Genomic DNA, 24335 nt, shown 5'->3' with positions numbered 1-24335 from the left:
AAGAGTCATGATATTTTCCAACATCTTGAAAATATGGTTTAAAAAGCAGATTATAAAACATACTGTGAAATTTTAAGATAAAAAGACAAGAATACACTAAAGATGGTTCTCTCACAGTGAGATAGATTCTGGGCACTTTTGTGTGTGTGTGTGGTTAGACTTCTCTGTATTTTCTAAATTTTCTGTTAATAAATTTTTATCAGAAAAACATTTTAATTAAGAATATTATTCAGAAAAAAATAGCATTAAAGAAAATTAGGTTATCTTTTAGCAAACACAAATCACTAATGTAGCTGATTGTTTTGTTTTGAAAATACGTTTATGAATTTTCTAAAAATGACAGCATGTGGAGCATTCTGGGGAAAGAGCTGAGACGTGGGGACAGCAGTTAGCGTGTGGTCGGGAGTGGCGTGGTTTGTGTTTTGCTCAGGTTGTCCACGTGGGGAGGTGAGTCTGGGAGCAGATGGCAGAGAAGCAGGGTGTGGGAGGAAGGCAAGCCAGCAGACTCCCTGTTTTATGGAGAAGTTCTTCAACTGTGCCTTCTCTTGCTTTGAAGTAGGGTGGGGATTAACTTTATCCTTTCATTTTGATTTCAACATGTCTCCTCTTACTTGCCCTGCCCTGGGGTCTGCTTTTGAGGATCCAATTCCATTGAACCTTTCCTCCCTTGTCCTGTTCTCCTATAAGCTGAGTAGACCCCTAGAGGTCAGGTTGGAACATCTTTCCTAGTACATCGTAAGAGCTTTTGTACCCAACATTGACTAAATAAACCAACTAAATGAATAAAAGGCAAAAGAAATCTCATGGGCTCCCATATAACATTAGACCTACTTTGATCAGCTGCCCTGGTTAGAATCTTGTAATCCTTGTCATTTCTATTTTAATTTTGGAAAGAGTGAAAACTTGTGTTGAAACAGGTCGCATGAAAGGGGCCCCTGAATTACCCACCCAATCATGAAAGTGTGTGGAAGTAACATGACTTATGCAATAGAGATGTAATGAGTTTGTAATAAACACTGGTGGGCACTTTTTGGGTGGGAATGCATTTAATAAGCAGCTATTGTGGACTTCCCTGGTGGCTCAGACAGTAAAGAATCTGCCGGCAATGGGGGAGACCCAGGTTAGGTCCCTGGATTAGGAAGATCCCCTGGAGGAGGGCATGGCAACCTCTCCCCATATTCTCGCCTGGAGAATCCCATGGACAGGGGAGCCTGGTGGGCTACACGGGGCCACATGTAGGTCCGTGGGGTCCACATCTCCTGTGTCTCCTGCAGGGGCGGGCAGGTTCTTTACCCCTGAGCCACCCGGAAAGCCCATGTTGCTTAGCCCACCCATGCATTAAGATGTAGAAAGCTGAAAAGGTGTCACTTTCACCCCAACAAGGAAAGGATGGGTAATCCACAAGGTCAGGACATGTCTGCGTCCATCAGAGAACTGACAACACAGGGCCACCTCCTAGCCTGAAATGCACACAAAGGCAGGTGCCTCCTCAAATGATGGCACAAGAACGGACTCCCTTCTGGCAGAACATAAGAGGAGAATGGGACGCCATACCAGCAGGCAAGATTTCAACCAAGGTTTTTATGAAATTGCCGAGTGTGAGCCAGTGGGAGACTGCAAAGCACTGGGAGCTGCAGACACGAGGGGACAGGAGGGGGGCTCACACCCACTAACAAGGCCTTCCCTGTGGGTTGACACGGGTGCTGCTGAGAAAGGCTCAGGACAGAGTGGGAATCAGAGAAACTGCCCTGGTTAATCAGGTGTGGAGGAGGGGAAAACCACTGCTTCAGGAAAGATGTTCAGCATGCTGCTGTGTGTGTGTGTGTGTGTGTGTGTGTGTGTGTGTGCGTGCGCGTGTGTAGGTATGTGCTCAGTCACGTCTGACTCGTTACGACCCCATGGACTGTAGCCCACCAGGCTCCTCTGGTGGGATTTCCCAGCCAAGAATACTGGAGTGGGTTGCCGTTTCTTTCTCCAGGGGATCTTCCTGACCCAGAGATTGAACCCAAGTCTCTTGTGTCTCCTGCATTAGCAGGGGTATTCTGTACCACCGAGCTCCCTGGGCAGTATTAACCACACTGCTATCCATTGATAAAGAGGGATTCAATATAGTAAAAAAAACAACTCTTGTAAAAGATATATACTTATTTCACATTTATATAAACTCAGAATTTCCAATACGCCGATTTGACACACTAGTGGATATTTTCCACTATTAACATGAACGAGGTCAATCACAAAAGTTACATGCATTGACAATTCTATTAGCCAAAATTTTAATGTCAAGTATTGGGTTGAGCCATAATTAAATTTATAAAGGAGATTTATTTATTACCTCTTTACTATTTCTTAAAATCAATCCTTTTTTCTCAACCTCTTGCCTGGGTTCCCTCGTTCTCCTTCTTCCCTTTCAACCCATTCTCCCTGCTTGAACTAGAGGAAGTTTTCAAAAATACGATTTCTATTTTGTCATTCTTATACTTAAAAGAATTCTGTGGTTTCAAAGAGCCTTCAGAGTAAAACCTAATTTTCCACATGAAATTTGTTTCATTTCCTATCCAGCCTGTCTTAAATTAACTTCATAAATTTCCACCAGTTTCTTTATAGGCTGCTGGCTCTTTCTGGATGGCTCATTCTTCTTTCTTCACATAGCTTACATCTTATCCATAGCTGAGCTTTTGGGTAACACCTTCCTTAACATCACCAATTGGGTTAGGCAGTTTGGCACCCTTCTTTGAGTTCTCAAAGAGTTAAGTACCTTTTTCAAAGTACAAACCACCAAGTACTGTAATCACTTGCTTGAGTGTCTACTGGACTGAGTTCTCTTTCTTTGATCTCTGGACCCACAGACATTTACTCTAGGACTCTACTTGGCACAAAGTCGATGTCAATAACTGTTAAATAAGTGGATGGATGAATGAATGCTTATTCTTTAGCAAGGAACCAAGTTTTGTTGACTAGGTCACGTCTGGTGAAAGGTATCATGGGCCAAAGTATTAAGCAAGATAAATGTAAAATGCCAAGTTGTCAAGTTAAAACCAAGCTATTCATTTGTTCAAATAGTATAAATAAGAACTAGAAGGTAAGCCATCAGGAAATAATGTCATGATTATTGATTTTGCATCAGCTTACCAGGCAGAGTTTATTAGAAAATGTAAGTCGTGAGCAAGGTTTCCAATTCAAAGAAAAACTTGGGTTTTCCAGGCAGACATAGAGGTAAACACTATCTTATTTTTCCATTTTGTACTTCATTTAAAAGCTGGCTTCTCAGTTCACACTGATTCATTTATTTCTCCCCCTGTCTCAGCTTGGTTACTTATTTATAACTTCTCAAAGAAATTTCTAGTTGTGTTTGACTTAGTGAATGTCTAAAACAAAACCAAAAGGACAGGATTCAGGAATGGTGAACTTGATGGTCAGCAAACATCTATTCTGTAGCAACTCTGTATATCTGTTAAATGAGAAAAGAAGCTAAATAACGTCTATGGTCCCTTAAGTTTTATGTTTTAATTAAAGAAAGCAGTTGAGTAAATACATAAATCAGCAAAATAGGCAGGATGCCCAGTTCTAAGTAGGAGACTGATAGGTAAGTTAGATGTTTGTTTTCTTTTTTCTGGTAAGAGATAATTGACTTTACCCAAACAATGTTTTGGAGTTAAGGAAAAAAAATCTGGAACTTAGAGTGGTTTGAATGGATGCCAGTAGATTTTCCTAATAATTTTACAAAGGCTTGGACTTTTGCCAAGATAAACTGTCCCTCTCTTTTTGGAAATCTTAAACTGTGATATTAATATGCTAGTATATTGACAGAAAAAATTTTACACTGGATTTCAGAGTCATTTTCTTGCTAAGAAAGGTCTTTAAAAAGTGGTTATGTATATCTTTAACCAAATGTGGCATGGTTAATATTATATATGCTCCAAATATTCTATCCCCAAAGTTGTAGCATATAATTTGAAACATAATCATTGAATTGAATCCATCTATCCCTGGATAGATGGATCATAGTCAACTTAGTTTTAAGTCCAGTATTTCCTGAAATCTGCAACTATAAAAGGCATTAAACAAACAGACAACAATTTCCAGAGCTGGAACCGTGAAACTGGTTGCTATGGACTGGAAGAAAAATATGAGACTCATCCTACACATGCTGAGCAACTCCAGATCCAAAGTGTGAACAGTAGAAATAACATTTCTACCTCTTGCATTTATACTTGAGCTTTTCACCTGTTGTGAAATACTGAAATATCTATTGCCAAGTCAGTAAGTCTGCCACAGTTTTTGTTTCACTTATATTAAGATTGATAGGCATAATTTCATAGGGAAAGACATTTCTAGTATATGAACCTTTCATTGTGTGCCGAAATGGTAATCGTTTGGAAATCTTATTACATTGTTCTTCTATTTGAACCGTTTGCGTGGCCAGTTCCTGCAGATACAAAGGCAGTGTCACATTTCCACAATATTAACTACACATATAGCCAGGCAATCGTATTTGAAACATGATCTCAGAGAACAATTTCTAGACAGTTCTTCAGATCTCAGCCAGAGTTCTTAGATCATAGTCTCAAACTGAATATTAAGTTCTGCAGCCTAAACAGAAAACATATTAAGAAACAACTGGCTAATTACCATTTGCTTATTATAAATTGTGTCACAAATGGTATATGTTCTAAAAGACCACTGATTTTTCTAGATTTTCCTCTACAGGAGTAGCAGAGTGGAACCGTGCTTGCAATCCTCATATAAACCACTTAGGAAAGATCCTGGATTTGAAACTGGAAGTCTTGTCCTCCAAGAGTTAAAAATAAGATGATGGGAGAAAAGCAGTTCCCTCAGCAATGTCGTGTCAGTGTATGCTCCATAGCCTTATTCTTTTTTCATTTTGGACCCTTTTCCCCAGACTCTTTTGGAGAATCAGATCTCCAACAGGGCAGTGAGAGTCTGCAGATCAGGCAGGCTGAGACAGCCTGAGATTTTTGGTTTTGCTTTTACGAAATAACAAAACTCTGCTTTAGTTTCCACCCTTGGGAAAAATGAAGAATCTCTGAAAATCGGGAATAAAACCAAAGGGTAGGGAGGTCAGCAGTTGTGTTTGCTGAGCGTGTTGGGACTATGAGCGAATTGTGCTTAGTGTTCTCAAACTGAGCTGTGCAAATGCATAATCCCCAGTGCTTAGCCTAGGGCCAAGCTCACAGTGCATGGTTACCAAATGTTTGCTGAGCGTGCCGCGTTAGAGCTGGTTCCTTCCCATCAATGTCTCACCATCGGGAACCCTGAGATATCAGGCCTTGGCTTGTAAGGCCCTAAAACTGCTTTCACTAAGACGCCCCTTGTCACAAGCAGAGGTGCAATTCTGCCTGGCCTGTGACTCAGATGTAGGTCAGCCCTTCTCATCACCAAGCCTTGGGCTGACTTGTACCCCCCTTCTCCCTTTCCATTTCCTCTGTCCTAGTTCTCCCTTCAACTCTTTCCATTCTTCCTGCTCATCCTCACTGCGCCCTACGGAATTCCCATCACAACACAAACTCCCCCACCTTTACACTCTTTCAACACTGACTCCGTAATCTCTCTGCCTTAACCAATGCTATCTTTTCCATAGGACAAAGCTTCCCTTTGTATCCTCTAGGGAATATTTCTTTTTTTTTTTTTCTATATATATTCTTTATTTATTTTTTTTAATTTTTTTTTTACTTTATTTTACTTTACAATACTGTATTGGTTTTGCCATACATTGACATGAATCTGTCACGGGTGTACATGAGTTCCCAATCCTGAACCCCCTCCCACTTCCCACCCCATATCATCTCTCTGGATCATCCCTGTGCACCAGCCCCAAGCATCCTGTATCCTGTATCGAACCTAGACTTGTGATTTGTTTCTTACATGATAGTATACAAGTTTCAATGCCATTCTCCCAAATCATCCTACCCTCTCCCTCAGAGTCCAAAAGTCCGTTCTATACATCTGTGTCTCTTTTGCTGTCTTGCATACAGGGTTATCCTTACCATCTTTCTAAATTCCATATATATGTGTTAGTATACTGTATTGGTGTTTTTCTTTCTGGCTTACTTCACTCTGTACAATTGGCTCCAGTTTCATCCATCTCATTGGAACTGATTCAAATGTATTCTTTTTAATGGCTGAGTAATACTCCATTGTTAGGGAATATTTCTTATTACTTGGTATCATCTGTAGCCTGTTTGGGGCAGATTGTAGTAGCAGTGGGGGCTAAGGGGAAGGTGAATATTATAGTTCCCCATCATCACTGGCGAAACATTACTTTGTCTCATTAAAACACACATGTTTGGAAACAACTGCCTCTTGTCTCTCCGTCACCATTAAATGATCCACTATTTTAGTTTCACCCGTGATTGCTGGTGGAGACATCCATTAAAGCAGGTGATGTTTTGATGACTATTGCCACAATCAAGACAGCACTCACATAGAAACCTGTCACCAGCGAAGGCTGCTGTGATATACGGACCTGTGACAGTCAATAGTACAGCTTAATCTGGGGCAGTTACAATCCTAATCACATTGGCTGGCCAACAGTGGACATGACCTGTTAACTATACTTCTTGAAGCATGCCACCACTGCCAAACTGATCCACCACCTGACCATCCCCTCCTCTGCACCTGGATGACCGGAATCCAATTATTTCTGTACCAATTGCCATAGATGAAGCTGAGCCCGCCGTCTCAGTTGCCATCACTTCAGCTACAGGTCTGATTCCTGCAGTCCCCAGCTGTCTCTGACTGACCAGAGTCCAAAGGCTAGTGTGCCCACAGCAGAGGGAGTCAGAGAGACGGCAGGAGACGCAGTCAGAGAGATGGCAGGAGACGCAGTCAGAGAGGGGAGCGGGAGGCAGGTTGCAGGAGGCTTCGCCCACAGTGGTAAGGACTACCTTCTATTCCAAGTGAAATGGGAATCTTTCAGAGGAATTCTGGCAGAGCAGTGACATGAAAATAATTATTTTGAGATAGTGATTCATCTGCAAAGAGGCCAGAGTAGATGAAGGAGACTAGTTTGGAGAGAATGAAAATAACGCAGGTGAGAACTGAATAAGGCTTGAACCAGGATCACTGCTTCACCAGGTCGCAGGGGAGGTAGTGAGAAGTGCTAGGATTTAAGGTCAGTTTTGATGCTAGAAGCATCAGAATTTGCTGATGGGTTGCTTATGGGATATAGGAGAAAGAAAAGAACTTTCGAAGGTTTTAGTTGTTCTGCAGAAAGGATGGAGGAGCCATTTGCTGAAATGGGTGCAGAGTTTGGGTCTATAACCAGGACTCTGATTTCTTCTGTAATGTTTCACTGCTGATATCGGTCAAGCCCCTGGGGCCCTCGCCGTCCCCCTTTTCCTTCTGTTCCGCATATGGGCAAGCCGATAGGAAAGTCCAGGAGCTCCCTTCCCTGGCGCTGGCGGGAAGTTCAGCCCCTGAGTCACAAGCAGCACGCAAAGACGCTCACCCCAGCTCCTCTCCCCAGTCGCCCCGAATCACAATAAACGTCCAGAATGTCTCTTTTCCTTGCTCTCTCAGGCCGCTTTCAGACCCGCTTGCCACCCCACCTCCTCTCCCTAGAAAGCCTCATATGTGAGTAGTCTCCCCACACCCTCATGGTGTTTGTGTGGCATCATCAGCCTGGAGGTCCAGATCAAATTTTGGGCAGGGAGGTCCACTTCTTCTATGCAGGACATCTACAAAAGTTATAAAGAGGCTTTCTGAAATTGGTGGGTGACCGAGAGGAGGAACAAGGAAATCATTCTTGAGCATTTATGTTTGAATTATCTGTTAGATATTAAAGTGGAAATGTTGGGTAGGCAGCTGTATGTGTCCGGAGTTCAGAAGATAATTCCAGGGTACTGATAGAAATTTGGGAGTCGTCAGCTCTTAGTCGACAGCACTTAGGACTATAGACTGGATGAGCTCGCCAAGGACATGAGAGTAAAGATGAGAAGAGGTCCACAAACGGAGCCCTGGATTCCAGCAGTGAAGTTGGAAAGATGAAGAGATCTTCTCAGGAAGGGTTGCTGTCTCATGACATAAAAGAGCTAAGAGAGGTACCCTGCAAACCAAGTGAACACATTACATAGAGATGGGAGAGCAGTCAGTGGAGTCCAAAGCCCTTTCCAGACACATTTATTTCATAAGGAAATAAAAAAGAATATAATGTCAGCTTGCTTGAGTTTCTCTGATTTAGTTAATTCGCCAAAGAGCCAAAGGTGACATCTTTGGCAAAAGGCTATTTAGTATATCTCATACTGACGCACCTCACTATTAATTTATAAGTTCCTAATCCCATTTAAATACTTTCTAAGCCTCCTAAATTTATTTTTCAAAAGACAGTAGACACTTACTTAAATATTTTTGTGATGGCTGTAAATTACTGCATAATGAATGGAAAAATAGGGCATTATGTTATAAGCATTGAGGGACCAGTGAGCAAAGATGTATGTATATAACAATGAATAGATAGTGTCTATCTTAAATGGGATTTTTCTGTCCCCGAAAGAAATCTTTCTGGTTCACTAGATTAATCAGCATGCATTAAGTGAACGCTAATATTTTAGGGCATTATACTAAGCTTTACTTTTTAGTAGAAATGCTTCTGATGTTATTCATTTTATTATACAGATACTTGGGGGATATTTCCTATGTGTCCAGCATTGTGCCAAATGCTGAGAATTCAAAGGGCAATGTAAGCGGATGAGCTGACTACTTTATTGCATGATAAAGACTGTAAGCACAGGATATTGGGGAAATGTGCAGAAGAGCACTAGCAGCCCTAAAAGTGGGTGATCCCATTTTGTTGTTGATGACAGCCAGGCTTGCATTCAACTACACCAAGTCCAGGAACAAATTCTTTTTGACCCCCAAAGCATTAGTTTCTTTTCCCTTGTCTGGTAGTGAACTGTTAGTGCCTCTTGTGGGAGGCTGAGGAATGACTTCTCTGAAAGTGCCCACATTTTACTCCCTGGAACCTGTTAATGTTACCTTACATGGCAAAGGAGACTTTGCAGATGTGATTAACTGAAGGATCTTGGGCGACTTCCCTGGTCATCCAGTGGCTAGGCCTCTGCACTCCCGATGAAGGGGGCCCAGGTTTGATCCCCAGTTAGGGAACTAGATCCTGTGTGCTGCATCAAAGATCAAAGATCCTGCCTGCTGCGACTCAGACTGGCACAGCCCCAAAGTGAAGGATCTTGGGATGGGAAGCTTATCTTGGATTGGTACCCAGTGTAGTCATGAGGGTCCTTGTCAGAGGGATGCAGGAGAATCAGGTAGTAAGAGATGTGATGAGAGTAACAGGTGGGGAGGGGGCCACAGGTAAAGGAATGCAGGCAGCCTCCAGAAACTGAAGACGGCGAGGAGTGGATTCTCCCCCTGAGCCACCAGAAGGAATCAGTCTATGCATTCCTTGCCAGTAAAATCTCTTGTTTAGGGAATCCCTAGACCACACATCTCCACATTTTCTTTCTGCAAACCATACATTGCCATCCTTAGGAGGGAGGAGCTGTCTATCTCCGGCTTAGTTCATAGTTCTCATGAAGCATTCTCAGGCTGGGACATAATTGCAGAGAATATGGTAAATTGTTGTGAGTCACCAAATCACCGTAATTCTTAATAAGAATCATCTTAAGATGATTCTGAATGTGATTCTTCTGATTGTGCTTGTTCTGAATGTGTTCATTCACAGAGTGACTTAGGACATTTCCCAGCATCTCTTAGGAAACTGACTCACCCTGTTCCAGGCCACTTCCAGGTCTCCCGGTCACAGAGCGTGCCCTGCCTCATGATGTGAAAAGCATAAATGGACAACAAATTCCTCATTCAAGACATTAAAAAAAAAAAAAAAAGACATTCAGCCTCACCACTAGTCAAGTACCAATTAAAGTCATACTGAAACAGTTTATACCCACCAGACTGGAAAATATTTTTTAAAAGTCTGAAAAACTTTAAAAAAATTTTATGAAAGTATAAAACAAAAGAAAGCAAAAAGAAAAAAAAGAAAAAGGAAAAGAAAAACATTTTTTATGAAAGTATAGTTGATTTAGAGTGTTGTGTTCATTTCTGCTGTCCAGCAAAGTGATGGATTATGCATATATATATTCTTTTTCATTATGCTTTATCACACATGTTGACATATTGAATATATTCCCCTGTGCTATACAGTAGCACCTTGTTTTTTATCCATCCTATATTTAATAGTTGGTATCTGCTGGCCCCAAACTCCTAATCCTTTCCTTCCCCTCTCCTTAGGCAACCACAGCCTGTTCTCTGTGTCTGTGAGTCTGTTTCTGTTTTGTGGATATGTTCATTTGTGCAAGATTTTAGATTCCACAGATGTGAAACCATACAGGATTTGTGTTTCTCTTTCTGACTTACTTTGCTTAGTATGATAATCTCTAAGTCCATCTGTGTTGTTGCAGATGACATTGTTTCCCTCTTTTTTGCGACTGAGTCATATTCCACCGCTTCTTTATCCATTCGTCTGTCCATGGCCATTTACGTTGTTTCCATGTCATGACTCTTACAATCAGTGCTGCAACGAGCATAGGGGTGAGTGTATCTTTTAGCATTAGACTTTTGTCTGGGTATATGCCCAAGACAAACTGGGATTGTTGGATCATATGCCAAGTTAATTTTTAGTTTTCTGAGGAACTTCCATACTGTTTTCCATAGTAGTTGCATCAATATTCTCAACAACAGTGTAAGAAGGTTCCCTTTTCTTCACACTATCTTCAACATTTATTATTTGTAGACTTTTGAATGAAAATATCTGAAAATCTTAAGCATTGACAGTGATCTAGAACAATGGACACTCTCATACACGTCTTGTATGTGAATAATAGAATAGTAAAAACACTAAGGAAAATGTGTGCATACCCTGTAACACATCAACTCCTCTCCTAGACGTGCATTACTGTGTCTTTATAGACAGATAGACAGATAAAGTGCCCAGAAACATGGATGAGTTGTTCATAGCAGAACTGTTTATCTTGACAAAAATGAATGAATAAATAAATAAATGCAAGTCCAGAAGCATACAGTGTGATACCTTTACCAATTATGTTTCAGATCTGAAGTCTTATGAAGAAAAACAAGTGAATGATAAATAGATATCTTAGAGTTTTATGGCATTTCTAGGGGTTGGAGATATTATATGGAAAGTGTTTAATGGGTCTTCATTTGTATTTGTGATTTCTATCTATTATGCTGGGCAGTAGATACACAGTTAGGTGTCTGTACTACTGTTCTTCAGCTTTCATACTAAATTTTGTGGGTATGGATGTCTGAATAGAATCTCATAATAGTAACACATGTAATTGCCCATCTACTTCCTCTCAATATGCCACTGTGTCAAATTTGGCTTCTTGAATGACTCTGGGAGGGGGTGGTTTTAGGAGTAGTAGCACCTGTTGTAATAATGTTCACAAAGGTTCTAGGTTTTTTTAAATACATTCTTGTTCTTTTTTAAGGATGTGTTTTTTTGTTGTTGTTCTTTAAAAAATCCGTTTATTATTGATCTATTTTTGGCTGGTCTGGGTCTTCGCTGCTGTGTGCAGGCTTTCTCTAGGTATGGCGAACAGAGGCTACTGGTCATTGCAAGTAGGGGCTCCAGAGCGCAGGCTCAGTAGCTGTGGCGGAGGGGCTTAGTTGCCTCAAGACATGTGGAATCTTCCCTGAACAGAGACTGAATCCTGCACTGGCTAGCAGATTCTCAACCACCACACCACCAGGGAAGTCCCTCTAGTTTCCTTTTTCATGGGGACTTTAGTTTCCATTTGCTGCCAATCAACCCCAAACCAGGGGATATACTGAAGGTAGAGCCACACAAAAAGATGCAGGATTAGAGGTTCCTGTCAAGAGAGCCGAAATGACCATCTGAAAACCTTTACCATGATGAAATTTCTAGTAGGGTGTATAGAATTCTCTTTGACTGCGTGGACCACAAAAAACTCTGGAACATTCTTAAAGAGATGGGAATACCAGACCACCAGACTGATCAACTTACCTGCCTATTGAGAAATCTGTATGCAGGTCAGGAAGTAAGTTAGAATGGACATGGAACAACAAACTGGTTCCAAATACGGAAAGGAGTACATCAAGGCTGTATACTGTCACCCTGCTTATTTAACTTATATGCAGAGTACATCATGTGAAATGCTGGGCTGGATGAAGCACAAGCTGGAATCAAATTGCCGGGAGAAATATCAGTAACCTCAGATACACAAGATGACATGATCCTTATGGCAGAAAGTGAAGAAGAACTAAAGAGCCTCTTGATGAAAGTGAAAGAGGAGAGTCAAAAAGTTGGCTTAAAGCTCAACATTCAGAAAATGAAGATCATGGCACCCGGTCCCATCACTTCATGGCAAATAGATGGGGAAACAGTGACAGACTTCATTTTTGGGGCTCCAAAATCACTGCAGATGGTGACTGCAGCCATGAAATTAAAAGACACTTGCTCCTTGGAAGAAAAGTTATGACCAACCTAGACAGCATATTAAAAAGCAGAGACATTAATTTACCAACAAAGGTCTATCTAGTCAAAGCTATGGTTTTTCCTGTAGTCATGTATGGATATGAGAGTTGGACTATAAAGAAAGCTGAGTGCTGAAGAATTGATGCTTTAAACTGTGGTATTGCAGAAGACTCTTGAGAGTCCCTTGGACTGCAAAGAGATCCAACCAGCCCATCCTAAAGGAAATCAGTCCTGAATATTCATTGGAAGGATTGATGCTGAAACTGAAACTTCAAACTTTGGCCACCTGATGCGAAGAACTGACTCATTTGAAAAGACCCTGATGCTGGGAAAGATTGAAAGTGGGAGGAGAAGGGGACGACAGAGGCTGAGATGGCTGGATGGCATCACCGACCCAATGGACATGAGTTTGAGTAAACTCTGGGAGTTGGTGATGGACAAGGAGGCCTGGCATGCTACAGTTCATGGAGTTGCAAAGAGTCGGGCATGACTGAGTGACTGAACTGAACTGAACTGATAGAATTCTCAGACTAGAAAAGTGGCACCCAACATTTACCACAAAAGCATGGTGATGAATGTCTGTCCTCCAAGGCTGTGGGTGACACATTTTCACAGAGAAAAGAGAAGAGACTCTTTAGTAGTTGTCATAAACTGCACTTTTCATGAAACTTTATAACCTTGAACCAATAATTTATCAGTTAGTCACCCAGTACTGATTAAGTTCTTCGTAATTTCTTCTAAATTTTGCAGTTGGGTTCTGTCTACTGAGGAAATTCATTTCAAAAATATACCTGGTCCCTCCCTTAAAAACTGACATTATAATATATTCAGTTATAATTGTTTGTGTTCAGCTGTACAGCAGAGATAATCTGAGCCTGTACTGTCTACAGAGAGAGAATTAAGAGTCATAGGATAAAAATTCAGAAATACAGAGGATAAATAAAGGAAGGACACATTTTCAGAAAAAGGTGGTGTTGAAAGGAGGGACTCTGTCATATGTCAGATGTCCATATTGTTGATGTGAACCAGGGGTGTCATAGTACCGAACAGACATCAGGATGGTCACCTGGATGTCACCTCGATGGGTACCCAGTTATTAATAAATGTCATACAATATCACACATGCAGACCAATTTCCTAATATTCAAATAAAGCATAGAAGTTTGTATGTTCATATTGTATTTGTCAAAATATTTATACCTTGAATGTTGTAGCCAGAATAGCCACAAACTTTAATTGTCCTTAAAGTGAAGTCACTTAGTTGTGTCTGACTCTTTGCGACCCCATGGACTGTAGCCTACCATGCTCCTCTGTCCATGGGATTTTCCAGTAAGAGTACTGGAGTGGGTTGCCATTTCCTTCCCCAGAGGATCTTCCTGATGGAGGGATCGAACCTGGGTCTCCTGCATTGTAGGCAGATGCTTTACCATCTGAGCCACCAGGGAAGTCCTTAGCTCTTGATTAATAATTAAATTTGTTTGTAATTAGGTTAAATTGTTTATATATAAGAACTTAGCTAAAATCATACACAATGGAAAAACTCATCATATATTGATAAGGAATAAAAAGTTATATAAAAACTGTTTTGGGAAATCTCGTTAAATATTTGGGGAAAAAAATTGAGTCCAAATGCAGTGAAGAGTTCGTCATTGAAAGTCAAAAAGTAAAAATCAGAGATTGTTAATTTAACCTCCAAAGTTTTAATAACTTCTGTAAGTTAGGAAATTGTTCTTAAAAAAGAAAAAACAGAGAAAAAACTGCTGGAAAAATATTTGCAACACAAAAGATAGAAATTCACTGGTGTCTTGGTACATAAAATGTTCACTAGAAAAAAGAACACTGGCCCAGGAATAGTTAAATTGTCATTGAACATAAATATAAACATGAATAAGCATATATATGACATTTGTAAATATGACTATTGAATAATATTTGAATGTTTCTTGACAAGTTTCATTTCAGAGTTAGGAAACAAAGGAAATGATTATACAAACACACATACATTCTTTTTACTGACCTGAAGATGGTTAAAATGGTCAAAGCAGGGAATATGCATTGAGTAGAGTGGTTTTATAACATTGTTAGTGACAGTGTAACCTGGTACAATTTTCTTAATCAATTTGGCAATTTATTTTTATCAAGAGCTTTTGATCTATTCAATTCTACTTTTAAATTGCCACCTAAAGAAACAATGCAACCTTTTGAAAAAAACCTTTTTTTTAATGATTATTGTATTGACTATCACATCTGCAAAATAGAAGCAATCTAAATGCTTAAGAATGGAAGCATGGTTAAGTAAACAATCTTAGTTTTTATGTAACAAACAATTATACAGTCAATAAAACACATTAAATGAATAAAAAGAATAACTATACTTAGATAAGCATTGAAAAATTCATATTGGGAGGAACCAAGACAATGTCAAAAGTGGACAGGTGATTATATTCTTTAAATTTTCAGAATCATCTTCAAAATAGGCTTATATTACTCTTCTAATTGGAAAAAGGTATATGAAGTCAGTTCAGTTCAGTTGCTCAGTCGTGTCCGACTCTTTGCGACCCCATGAATCGCAGCACGCCAGGCCTCCCTGTCCATCACCATCTCCCAGAGTTCAGTCAGACTCATGTCCATCGAGTCCGTGATGCCATCCAGCCATCTCATCCTGGGTCATCCCCTTCTCCTCCTGCCCCCAATCCCTCCCAGCATCTGAGTCTTTTCCAATGAGTCAACTCTTCACATGAGGTACTGGAGTTTCAACTTTAGCATCATTCCTTCCAAAGAACACCCAGGGCTGATCTTCTTTAGAACGGACGGGTTGGATCTCCTTGCAGTCCAGGGGACTCTCAAGAGTCTTCTCCAACACCACAGTTCAAAAGCATCAATTCTTCGGTGCTCAGCTTTCTTCACAGTCCAACTCTCACATCCATACATGACCACAGGAAAAACCATAGCTTTGACTAAACGGACCTTTATGTTTCATAATCTAAATTTATGGTTCAAGGACTGGCAAGAATTAATGTACTTGCAGAATCAGCAAAAAAACAGAGCAGAGAATGCATCTGAAGGATTTTGAGCATTATTTTTTTAGCATGTGAAATGAGTGCAATTGAGCCATCAGGGAAGCCCCGAAAGGCAAATAGGTCTTTCAAATTATTTGGCAAATAGTTGCTATAAACACAGAAGAAAGAAAGGGTGTTGAAAAAAATTTTTTAATGACTTGCATAACATAAATTTTATTAGAGCTTGCCAATATATTTTGGTAAGTACTTATTTTTTAACTTTTATCATACATAGAGTAGTTTTCACATGTGGTTGATATTTATTATATAAACATCCATGTATCACACTCAGGTCAAAATCAGAACACTTCCAGAATCCCCAGAATCCCTTCATGTGGTATTTAGCCCCAGTTCTGCTTTTTTCCTTCCCCTGAGAGGTGACCACCATCCTCAGTTTTACATGAGTCATTTCCTTGCTGTTGTAAAATAGAAATATCACTTACATACGTATCTCTAAATAAGATAGATTAGTTTTAATGCCTCTGTGAATTTTCCCACTACATTGTATTTGTGAGGTTCATGCATTTGATATGTCTAACAATAGTTCATTTATACATTTCATTGTATAAATGTAACACAATTTACCTGTCTATTCTGCTGTTGATGTATGTTTGGGTCATCGTTTTTTAAACCAATAAATAATGTTACTGTGAACATTTCTCCCTGTCTGTGTATTTCCTTTGGGAGCGTACTAGGAGTGGAACTGCTTCATCATTGTACACAAATGTCTTCAAGTTTACTAGATAATAAAAAATTCTTTCCAAGTTACCTTGCCAATTTCCGTAACTGCTAGCAGCATATTTATTTAAGATTTCAATAGTGATTTATCCAATAAGATTTCACAAATTTTCCATTAATAGACTTATTTCTAGATGCTTGAAAATTTTCTTTCAATGTCTCTTTAACTTTCTAGTTTTCTGAATATTTCTTGATGATACATAAAAACATGAAATAATTACTTATATTAATACAAAATACTCAAATTATTTTTGTCTATTGATTTGTATCCACTAATGTTGCTAAACTTTTACTTATTCTAATGGGTTGCTTGTGGATTCTTTGGATTTCTACGTTTGTAATCCTGGTACATGCAAATAAGAACAGCTTTCATCCTTATAAAATTGACATCTTATTTTGTCGTTCTATTTAGGACATTCAGTACAATACAGAGAAGCAGGAGTCGCAGTGGACTCTTATCACCTTCTCCTCTTCCTTTTTACATCTCACCCTTTTCCCCTGAGGGCCTTCCCTTCTGCCTTTCTACCCTTCTGCATTCCTTTCAGTGAATGCCTGTTGGTGGAAAACTTGCTCAAATTTTAAGTAAGAAATGACCTTATTTTTACTTGATAGATATTCTTGCCGAGCATAGTATCCCAGCTTGCCAGTAATTGTTTTTCAGTACGTTGAAGACCATTTAAGTTGTCTTCTGATTTTCACTTTTGATTTGGAGTGGTCAAAAAAAGGGTCTTCCCAGGAGGCGATAATGGTAAAGAATCTGCTTGCTAAGTGGTAAAAAAATCTGCCCACAAATGCAGGAGGTGCAAGAGACATGGGTTCGATTCCTGGGCTGGGGAAACCCTCTGGCATAGAAAATGGCAACCCACTCTTGTATTCTTGCCTGGGAAATACCATGGACAGAGGAGCCTATAGTCTATGGGGTCGCAAAGAGTCGGACACGACTGAACACACACAGAGACGGAGCTTGTAATGAAATGTACTCACCTATGTTTTTTCAGAAAGGTAGGGAGCCAGGGTCCTGATGCCAGCTTTTCCAGGTACACTGTCTCATTCTTCGCTGCTCTAAGATTTATGCCACAACTGAGAAGTTTGAATTATAGTTTGAAAATCCCAAGTTCTCCAACCATTACATAGTAGTGGTCTCAGATCCAATCAGAACAACACTGTGTTAATGAAACAAGATTTGTTCTGGCTATAAGGTTAAAAAAAAGAAGAATAAGAAGAAAGAAAAAAAAAGTAACTGAGAGTGATTTAAAGCATAAGTCATTTATTGTTTCCTTAGGGAGAAATTCAGAGATTTGGAATTCAGTTACATAACTATTTTTTTTTTTTGTAATTACAGCTATTACATACAAGAAGACATGTCTGCTCTTGAACTAGGATCTTTGTAAGTTTATTAATATTTTGGAAAATTCACGCCACTAGCGACTCCCTCCCCACCCAAAGTTGGCCTGTATGAAATGCATGAGTGAAAAAGATCTTAAGTCATTTTTTTCCCCTAGGCTATACTGCAGGCCGCTTTGCCAAAGGGTCAGACTGCAGGAGCTCTCAGATTGCTCTGAAACCCCGCTCACTTTTGCACGCCCTGTCTTGTACACTTGCCCTTGTGAGAAGTGGAAAAGTACCAACGAAGGTCTTTCTTTTCTGGTTCCTGCTCCCCTCAAAGATCAGGATTCATCAGAAATGGTGACAAATTCATTTCATAGCCTAAAGCCAGGTACAGTGTGCTAAGAAGTAGATGAGATTCACTGTGAATAATCCTTGATTTATATACTTAAAAGCTACCAGTGTACTTATTTCCTATTTTTATCTTTAATTCTAGTAAAAGCTATTCTGATGTTTTCTTTCCCCCGTCTATCTCAAGAGAGCTACTGACTTCAATACAAAAGACTTCACTCATCATTCACCTGCATTTATCATGATCCAGTAAGCTGAACATTGTCTTATTTTTGGATGGGTTTTGAAATTCGTCATCACCATAAGCCTTCTGTTTAGCCACAGTGTTCTGCACTATCCATAATCAAGGAGTGGCTTTGTAGGCTTTTTTTAGAAGCAAAAACTAAATTCCTCACCTGTGAGAAATCAAGTTTCAGTGACTTTGAATAAATTTTGTGAAATAAGGAAGGCAAGGGTTTACATCTTCTCAGTATCCTTAGAGTCCTAAAGTTGAGATAATTTTCTGCAGGTTGTTTTGGGAAGGGAGCAAACTTTTTCTACTTTTTTCTCAACTAACATATGTTGTGTACTTTGGGGTTGAATTTGGAAAATTTCCCAGGAAATGGATGACTATTACTTTGCATGATCTAGATTGAGTAAACACACTTTTACTAATTTAGCATGAATTCAGCATTTCCTAACTTCTAATCCACAGAGTGAATACAGATATCTTTGGAGCTCCATGGGAGATACCAACCCTTTCAGAATGGATGGCAAACAGCAGCAGCACACTGTGGATATTGAACAAAACCCGACTGAGTTGGTGAGTAATGTACATACCTTTTTTCCCCCTAACACGTTTCCTTTATTGTCTTCTTAGTTATTTATAACAAGGGAAATATCAGCCAACATTCATACCAACTGGAAAATAACCGTTACAAACATTTTATCAAAGATACATAGCTGGCAAATGAACACATTAAAAATGTTCAACATGATGAACCATTTAGGGAAATGCATTCAGACCACAGTGAGATACCTCTACACAGGTAATATTGAATATACTGACCATATCAACCAAGCACAGGGGAGGAATATAGGGGAACTGGAATGTTCCCATACTCTTGATGGGAATGCAAAAGTCATTCACTCTGGAGTATATGAAAGCATATATTCATATAAAGAATTATATCTTCTTTCATATCTAACATTCTTGCTTTCTACGTTTAATATTTAACCTTCCCTCAAACTGAACTTGCATTTTTTTCCTATTGTTTACTGTTAGAGGATGAATGTAATCTGGATGTTACTAATAGGAGTCACAAGTATTGGGGGAGTTATGTAGTAACCAATTGTGCTATATCATCATTTGATAATTGTGCATTAGACTGTTTGCCTAAATTTTTATTTATATCAGAAATTTATAATAACGTATCAGTGGACAAGATTTTAGTAGATGATTTGAAGTGTTATATTTATAGCAGATATTAACAATATTGTTTATATTCATATATATTTAAATCCAGTGAAAATATTTATTCTCATTGGCCTACCTGTTTCCAAAGTAGAAATTTATGGAAAATGTCTCATGGTTGGGGGGACTTAGGCTTAAAACATTACATCATATTTCTTAGAACATATTAAGGGTCCCAATCATCATTCACACAAATTCTTTCATCTTATAAGTGACTAGTGACAGAAATTGAGCTCAGGTTGCTCACATATATAATCATTTCTTTACAAGATGCTACTTTTCAAAAAACTTGAGTACTAGCTTTCTAACAAAGAGAAATGGATTTTATAATTAACTTGACGTTGCAGAACCAAGAGAAAAGTCAGACAAGATAAACACAAAGATATGATTAGGTATAAGAATTGTTTTGCAACTTGAAGGTTGTATTTGTGTTCAGTTTGGGAATCCAATATCTAGACTACCATAACCTAATTTATAGGAAGCCTCCTATTCCATGGAAGCTGCAAAATTCCATTGCTTTAATATCATATATAATTTCCTTCTCCTTTCCCCACATGTCAAAAACATTTATGCAATTTATTCCATTAAGTCAAATAATTATGCAAAATACCCAGTAAACCAACTTCTGAGACCATGAAAAGGAATCGTTTGGATTTCCTATTTTTTAGTAATCTGACTGGCAACCTCTTATATTCCCTGAAACAAGGGGTAGAATATTTTCTTTTAATTTTTTATGAGTTTGTTTTCTTCCTTTAGAACATTTGGAAAAAACAGAAAATTACAAATAAAAAATTTAAAAACCACCCATGACTCTTCCCAGAGGGAAAAAAAAAAGCTAATATTTTGCTTCTTGCTCCTCATCCAATTTAATTTTATTCTTTTGATTGCTTTATTTTATCATATGAAATTTTTTGTCAATTTATATTCAGAGAATTGAGAGCTTATACTACAGAAATCTTTTCTTTGTAGATGTTATTCAACTTGTCTTTTTGCTTTTCAGTAAAGTTGTGGTCTTCTTTACATAAGTTCTATGGCATTGTATAGGCTTAGCCATTTTATGTTTTTATTTGTTTTAAATTATATTTATTTATTTTTAATTGGTTGATAGTTGTTTTACAATATTGGCTTGATTTCTGCATACATCAACATGAATTAGCCATATGTCCTATCCCTCTTGAATCTCCCTCCCACCTCCTACCCTTTCAACCCCTCTAGATTGAGGAAACCCTGGTCTTGAGCCCCGGTTTGAGTTCCCTGAGTCATACAGCAAATTTCCATTGTAGGCTTAGCCATTTAAAATGCATCCCTACTACTGTAAATAGCAGTTGCTGTTACACACACACCCACACATAAAACAGTGCTGTTACACATATGTTTTGAACTTTTATAACCAGTCAATTTGATGAGCTCTTATTACTTTATAATTTATAGAGTATTTGGCTAATTATTTGGGGTTCCGTAAGGCAATCATGTCATCTGCAAATAATGTTATTTTGTCTTCACATTTCCCTTATTTGCACACACTGATGAGAACTTCTAGAAAACCAGTACCCATACTGATGGCAGGAGACATTCTTCTCTTCTCCTGACTTTAAAGGAATGTCTCTGAATGTTTCACTGTTAAATATTATGGTCATTGCTTGGAGGTAAACATTGCTCGTCACATTTGGGAGTTATTCTTTACTTCTAGATCTTTGGGGTTGGTATCATTTGTTTGCTTTTACCACTTTTAAATGCTGAAATTTGTTAAATGAGCAGTGAGCATTGAGATGATTATTTTCCTTCTTTGATCATTTAATATGAAAAATGTACTTGTATAATTCACATCATGAAACCGTTTATTAGAGTTTCAGATTTTCCTGGAACTTCCTGGTCAGTTCTTCCTGTAATACCTATTGGATTCAATAAGTTTTCACATGTTTTATGCATTTATGTGCCTAGATCAAATAAACTTTCTTCATCCTTAAAAATCAGGGCTGGTGAATTGTTGATGTTAACATTCTTTCTCTGCAGTTACCAAGAAATCCCTACGGTTCAAACGAAGGAACACACTGTGGTTGTAGATTGCCTGTTGTGACCTTACAGCCGCAGTGGGTGAGATTTGGGGCCTGGGGGGCAGTGGGCCGTCTTCACGGGTCCTTTGCGGTGATGGTAAGGCGAGGTAGACAGGCTCTGCTCAGTCAGCCCCTCCGAAGGGCTCTCCTCTCCTTCAGTTCCTCCTCAATTGCCTGCCCTTCGGTGGCTCTGTGCTCCTCGGGAACCCCTCACCCCCGTAACTCCACAAGCTCCGGGCAATGCGGGGGGCCCACTGGCCCAGTAATTTAGGAGTGCTGTAGTCTTTTCCTGTGAGATCCTGCTCCATACCAGAGCTGATCATTTTTCTACTTTGATGTCTTTCTAAGCTCAGTGAACTTTCTTTTGTTTATGTTTAAAAGATCGAAAATGTATTTAATGAATCATTTTCTAGTTACAAAATCTCAGAATGTCATTTGAAAATGGGAGATGACAGTGAGCCAAATACCAGTCACTTTCCATCACGCCAAGATAACCAGTCTCCATGTTCTGAGTGGCCTTTGGTTTTTCTCTCCTGGAAGGCTAATTAGATAATTTAATTTATACTGTGAGTATAGTAGCCGATATGAGGTCATCACATGATGTATTCCTGAGGCAACCTATTTGCAATTTAAGGTGATGCCTTTATTGCTTTAATACAAAGGGTTATAAAAGGGGGCATTTTTTTCCTTATGCACTTGCGGACAAGGTGTGTATATGTATGTGTGTGTGAGAGAGAGAGAGGGAGAGAAAGAGGGGGGGAGAAGGAGAGAGATGATTTATTCATTTAAATTATAGCATTTGTAGTAATGAAAAAAATTAGTCATATTCTAATGGAAATCATTTACCTAAGTTACCACTGTGTTCTTGCTGAAATGTCCACTTTCCATAACCCCGTGCAGGCGGCAGCAAGGCCGTGGTCACCCTGGAAAACATTCCTGCTGTGTCTACTGGCCTGCCTCATTGCCACAGCCCTTGTTGTTCTGCTCTTCTATTTCGTCCACTTGGGCAAGCCCGCCGCTGGCACCACCATCGTCATTCATGCCGACGGCAAGCCCAGTCATATCACCTGCATTCCTGGTGCTGCCCCATCTCCGGGCCCATCCTCCCTGCCTGTATCTCAGAGCACTCTGCCTCCTACCCCGGGGACCAACCACAGCTCCTCTACCCCGGGGCTCTCAACTCCTATGGAGACGACTATGAGCTCAACGTTGGTTCACGAAGTTGAAATTGAGGATGAAGAATGACATTTGGAGGGGTCTTTAGCCCTCCTCAAACCAGATCCACCCACTGATTCTGAATGAGGCATGTCCAAGGTATTCTCCCCTCCAGCCGAGAGGTTCCAAAGCGTTTAGCTTTATGAGACTTGCCCTCTTGCTCAGTCATTTGCTGTGTCCCCATATGAGAATGATGCCGGTGTTCTCAGTCAAGGACCCTCCAGTCTTCAAATGATTGGAAAAGAAAAATTTCAACTGAGCTCAGTTGATTCATCCTGGCTAGGGCCCAGAATTTCTTTTCATACTGTACACCCCATCTTAATTTCATTAATGAGAATTGCAATTGCTGGAGAAGCTGCCTGCCTCCTGTATGTTGGTTCTCAAGCCAATATTTACCAACCAGTTGTTGATTATTTCCCAATCTCATATACTTGACTCTTCTCGGTATTTGTATTCCAGTAGGATAAGACGGAGAAGGCGATGGCACCCCACTCCAATACTCCTGCCTGGAAAATCCCATAGACAGAGGAGCCTGGTAGGCTGCAGTCCATGGGGTCATGAAGAGTCGGACACGACTGAGTGACTTCCCTTTCACTTTTCACTTTCATGCATTGGAGAAGGAAATGGCAACCCACTCCAGTGTTCTTGCCTGGAGAATCCCAGGGACAGGGGAGCCTGGTGGGCTGCCATCTATGGGGTCACACAGAGTCGGCCACAACTGAAGTGACTTAGCAGCAGCAGCAGGGCAACAAGGAAGTGTTCAATTAATGAGGTTAATGAACATGAATTATTATGAAACTATTCATCATTACAGAAGCTTTCTTACTACTGGGGGGAAAGGAAGGCACATCAGTGAGGTTAGAAATGATAAAGAAATGTTTCAGAGAAGGGCTGAAAGTTAAACAAAGGTGGAAGTTTAAGAGGAGATCATTAAAACACAAAACTAGAGGGCTAAGGGGATTTAATAGATTGAAAATCCAAAACACACTTAGAAACACTTCAAATGTAACAAATGGTGTATTTTCTCTATACTTTTTTTCTGATATTATCAATATTATTTTCTGTACTTGATATTTTGCTTAAAGTATTATAAACTTCTGCTTATAAAATCTGAACTTTTATTTTGTCTTATACTTTGTAACTTTGATGGCACATGGCTTATAATTTGGTGTGAAACACAAGACCCTTGTTCAATGTTACTTGTATTTAGAGTGTTTAATACTCACTAGAAAAATAATCACTTTATTCTGGAGACTTTGGGGTTAAAATCAACCTGCCCATTCCATCCTCAGCTTCCAAACTCTACAAAAGAGGAAGACTGGTCCAGAGAAGGCAGCTCCTGTTCAAAGACTCAGACCCTACAGGTGGCAGCAGATCCAGGATCTCTTTGGCATAGCATCAGAGGTTCTAAATAGGTTCCAAAAGCATTAAAAGATTTTGTTATATGCCATTTTAGGTTCATTTGCTACAGCCAATAATAGAACATGTAAATTACACAAACCTTGGGGCTTTATTGAATAATTAGGCTCTGCCAAAGAAAAATTAGAAATGTGGTCATTCTCTAGGTAATTGTTATTTTAGGGCAGCTAGTATTATTTCTCAGACACAGGGAAATGTAAAAATTTGAGTCTTTTAAAAGTTTTTCAGTT

At 39.4% G+C, this 24335-nt stretch overlaps 1 protein-coding gene across 1 annotated transcript; it reads left to right on the top strand.

Moving 5' to 3' along the window:
* Positions 1-18617: 18617 nt before the first annotated feature.
* On the top strand, positions 18618-23218 carry LOC120880972 (dynactin associated protein). Its single transcript, XM_040264451.1, has 3 exons — positions 18618-18766; positions 21431-21511; positions 22372-23218. The coding sequence occupies exons 1-3, from the start codon at positions 18686-18688 to the stop codon at positions 22714-22716; spliced, it is 507 nt and encodes a 168-aa protein (XP_040120385.1). The 5' UTR covers positions 18618-18685; the 3' UTR covers positions 22717-23218.
* The last annotated feature ends 1117 nt before the right edge of the window (positions 23219-24335 follow it).

This window comes from Oryx dammah, unplaced genomic scaffold (genome assembly GCF_014754425.2).
Source record: "Oryx dammah isolate SB20612 unplaced genomic scaffold, SCBI_Odam_1.1 HiC_scaffold_22, whole genome shotgun sequence".
Lineage (NCBI taxonomy): Eukaryota > Metazoa > Chordata > Mammalia > Artiodactyla > Bovidae > Oryx > Oryx dammah.
This window is presented reverse-complemented; position numbering and strand designations above follow the sequence as displayed.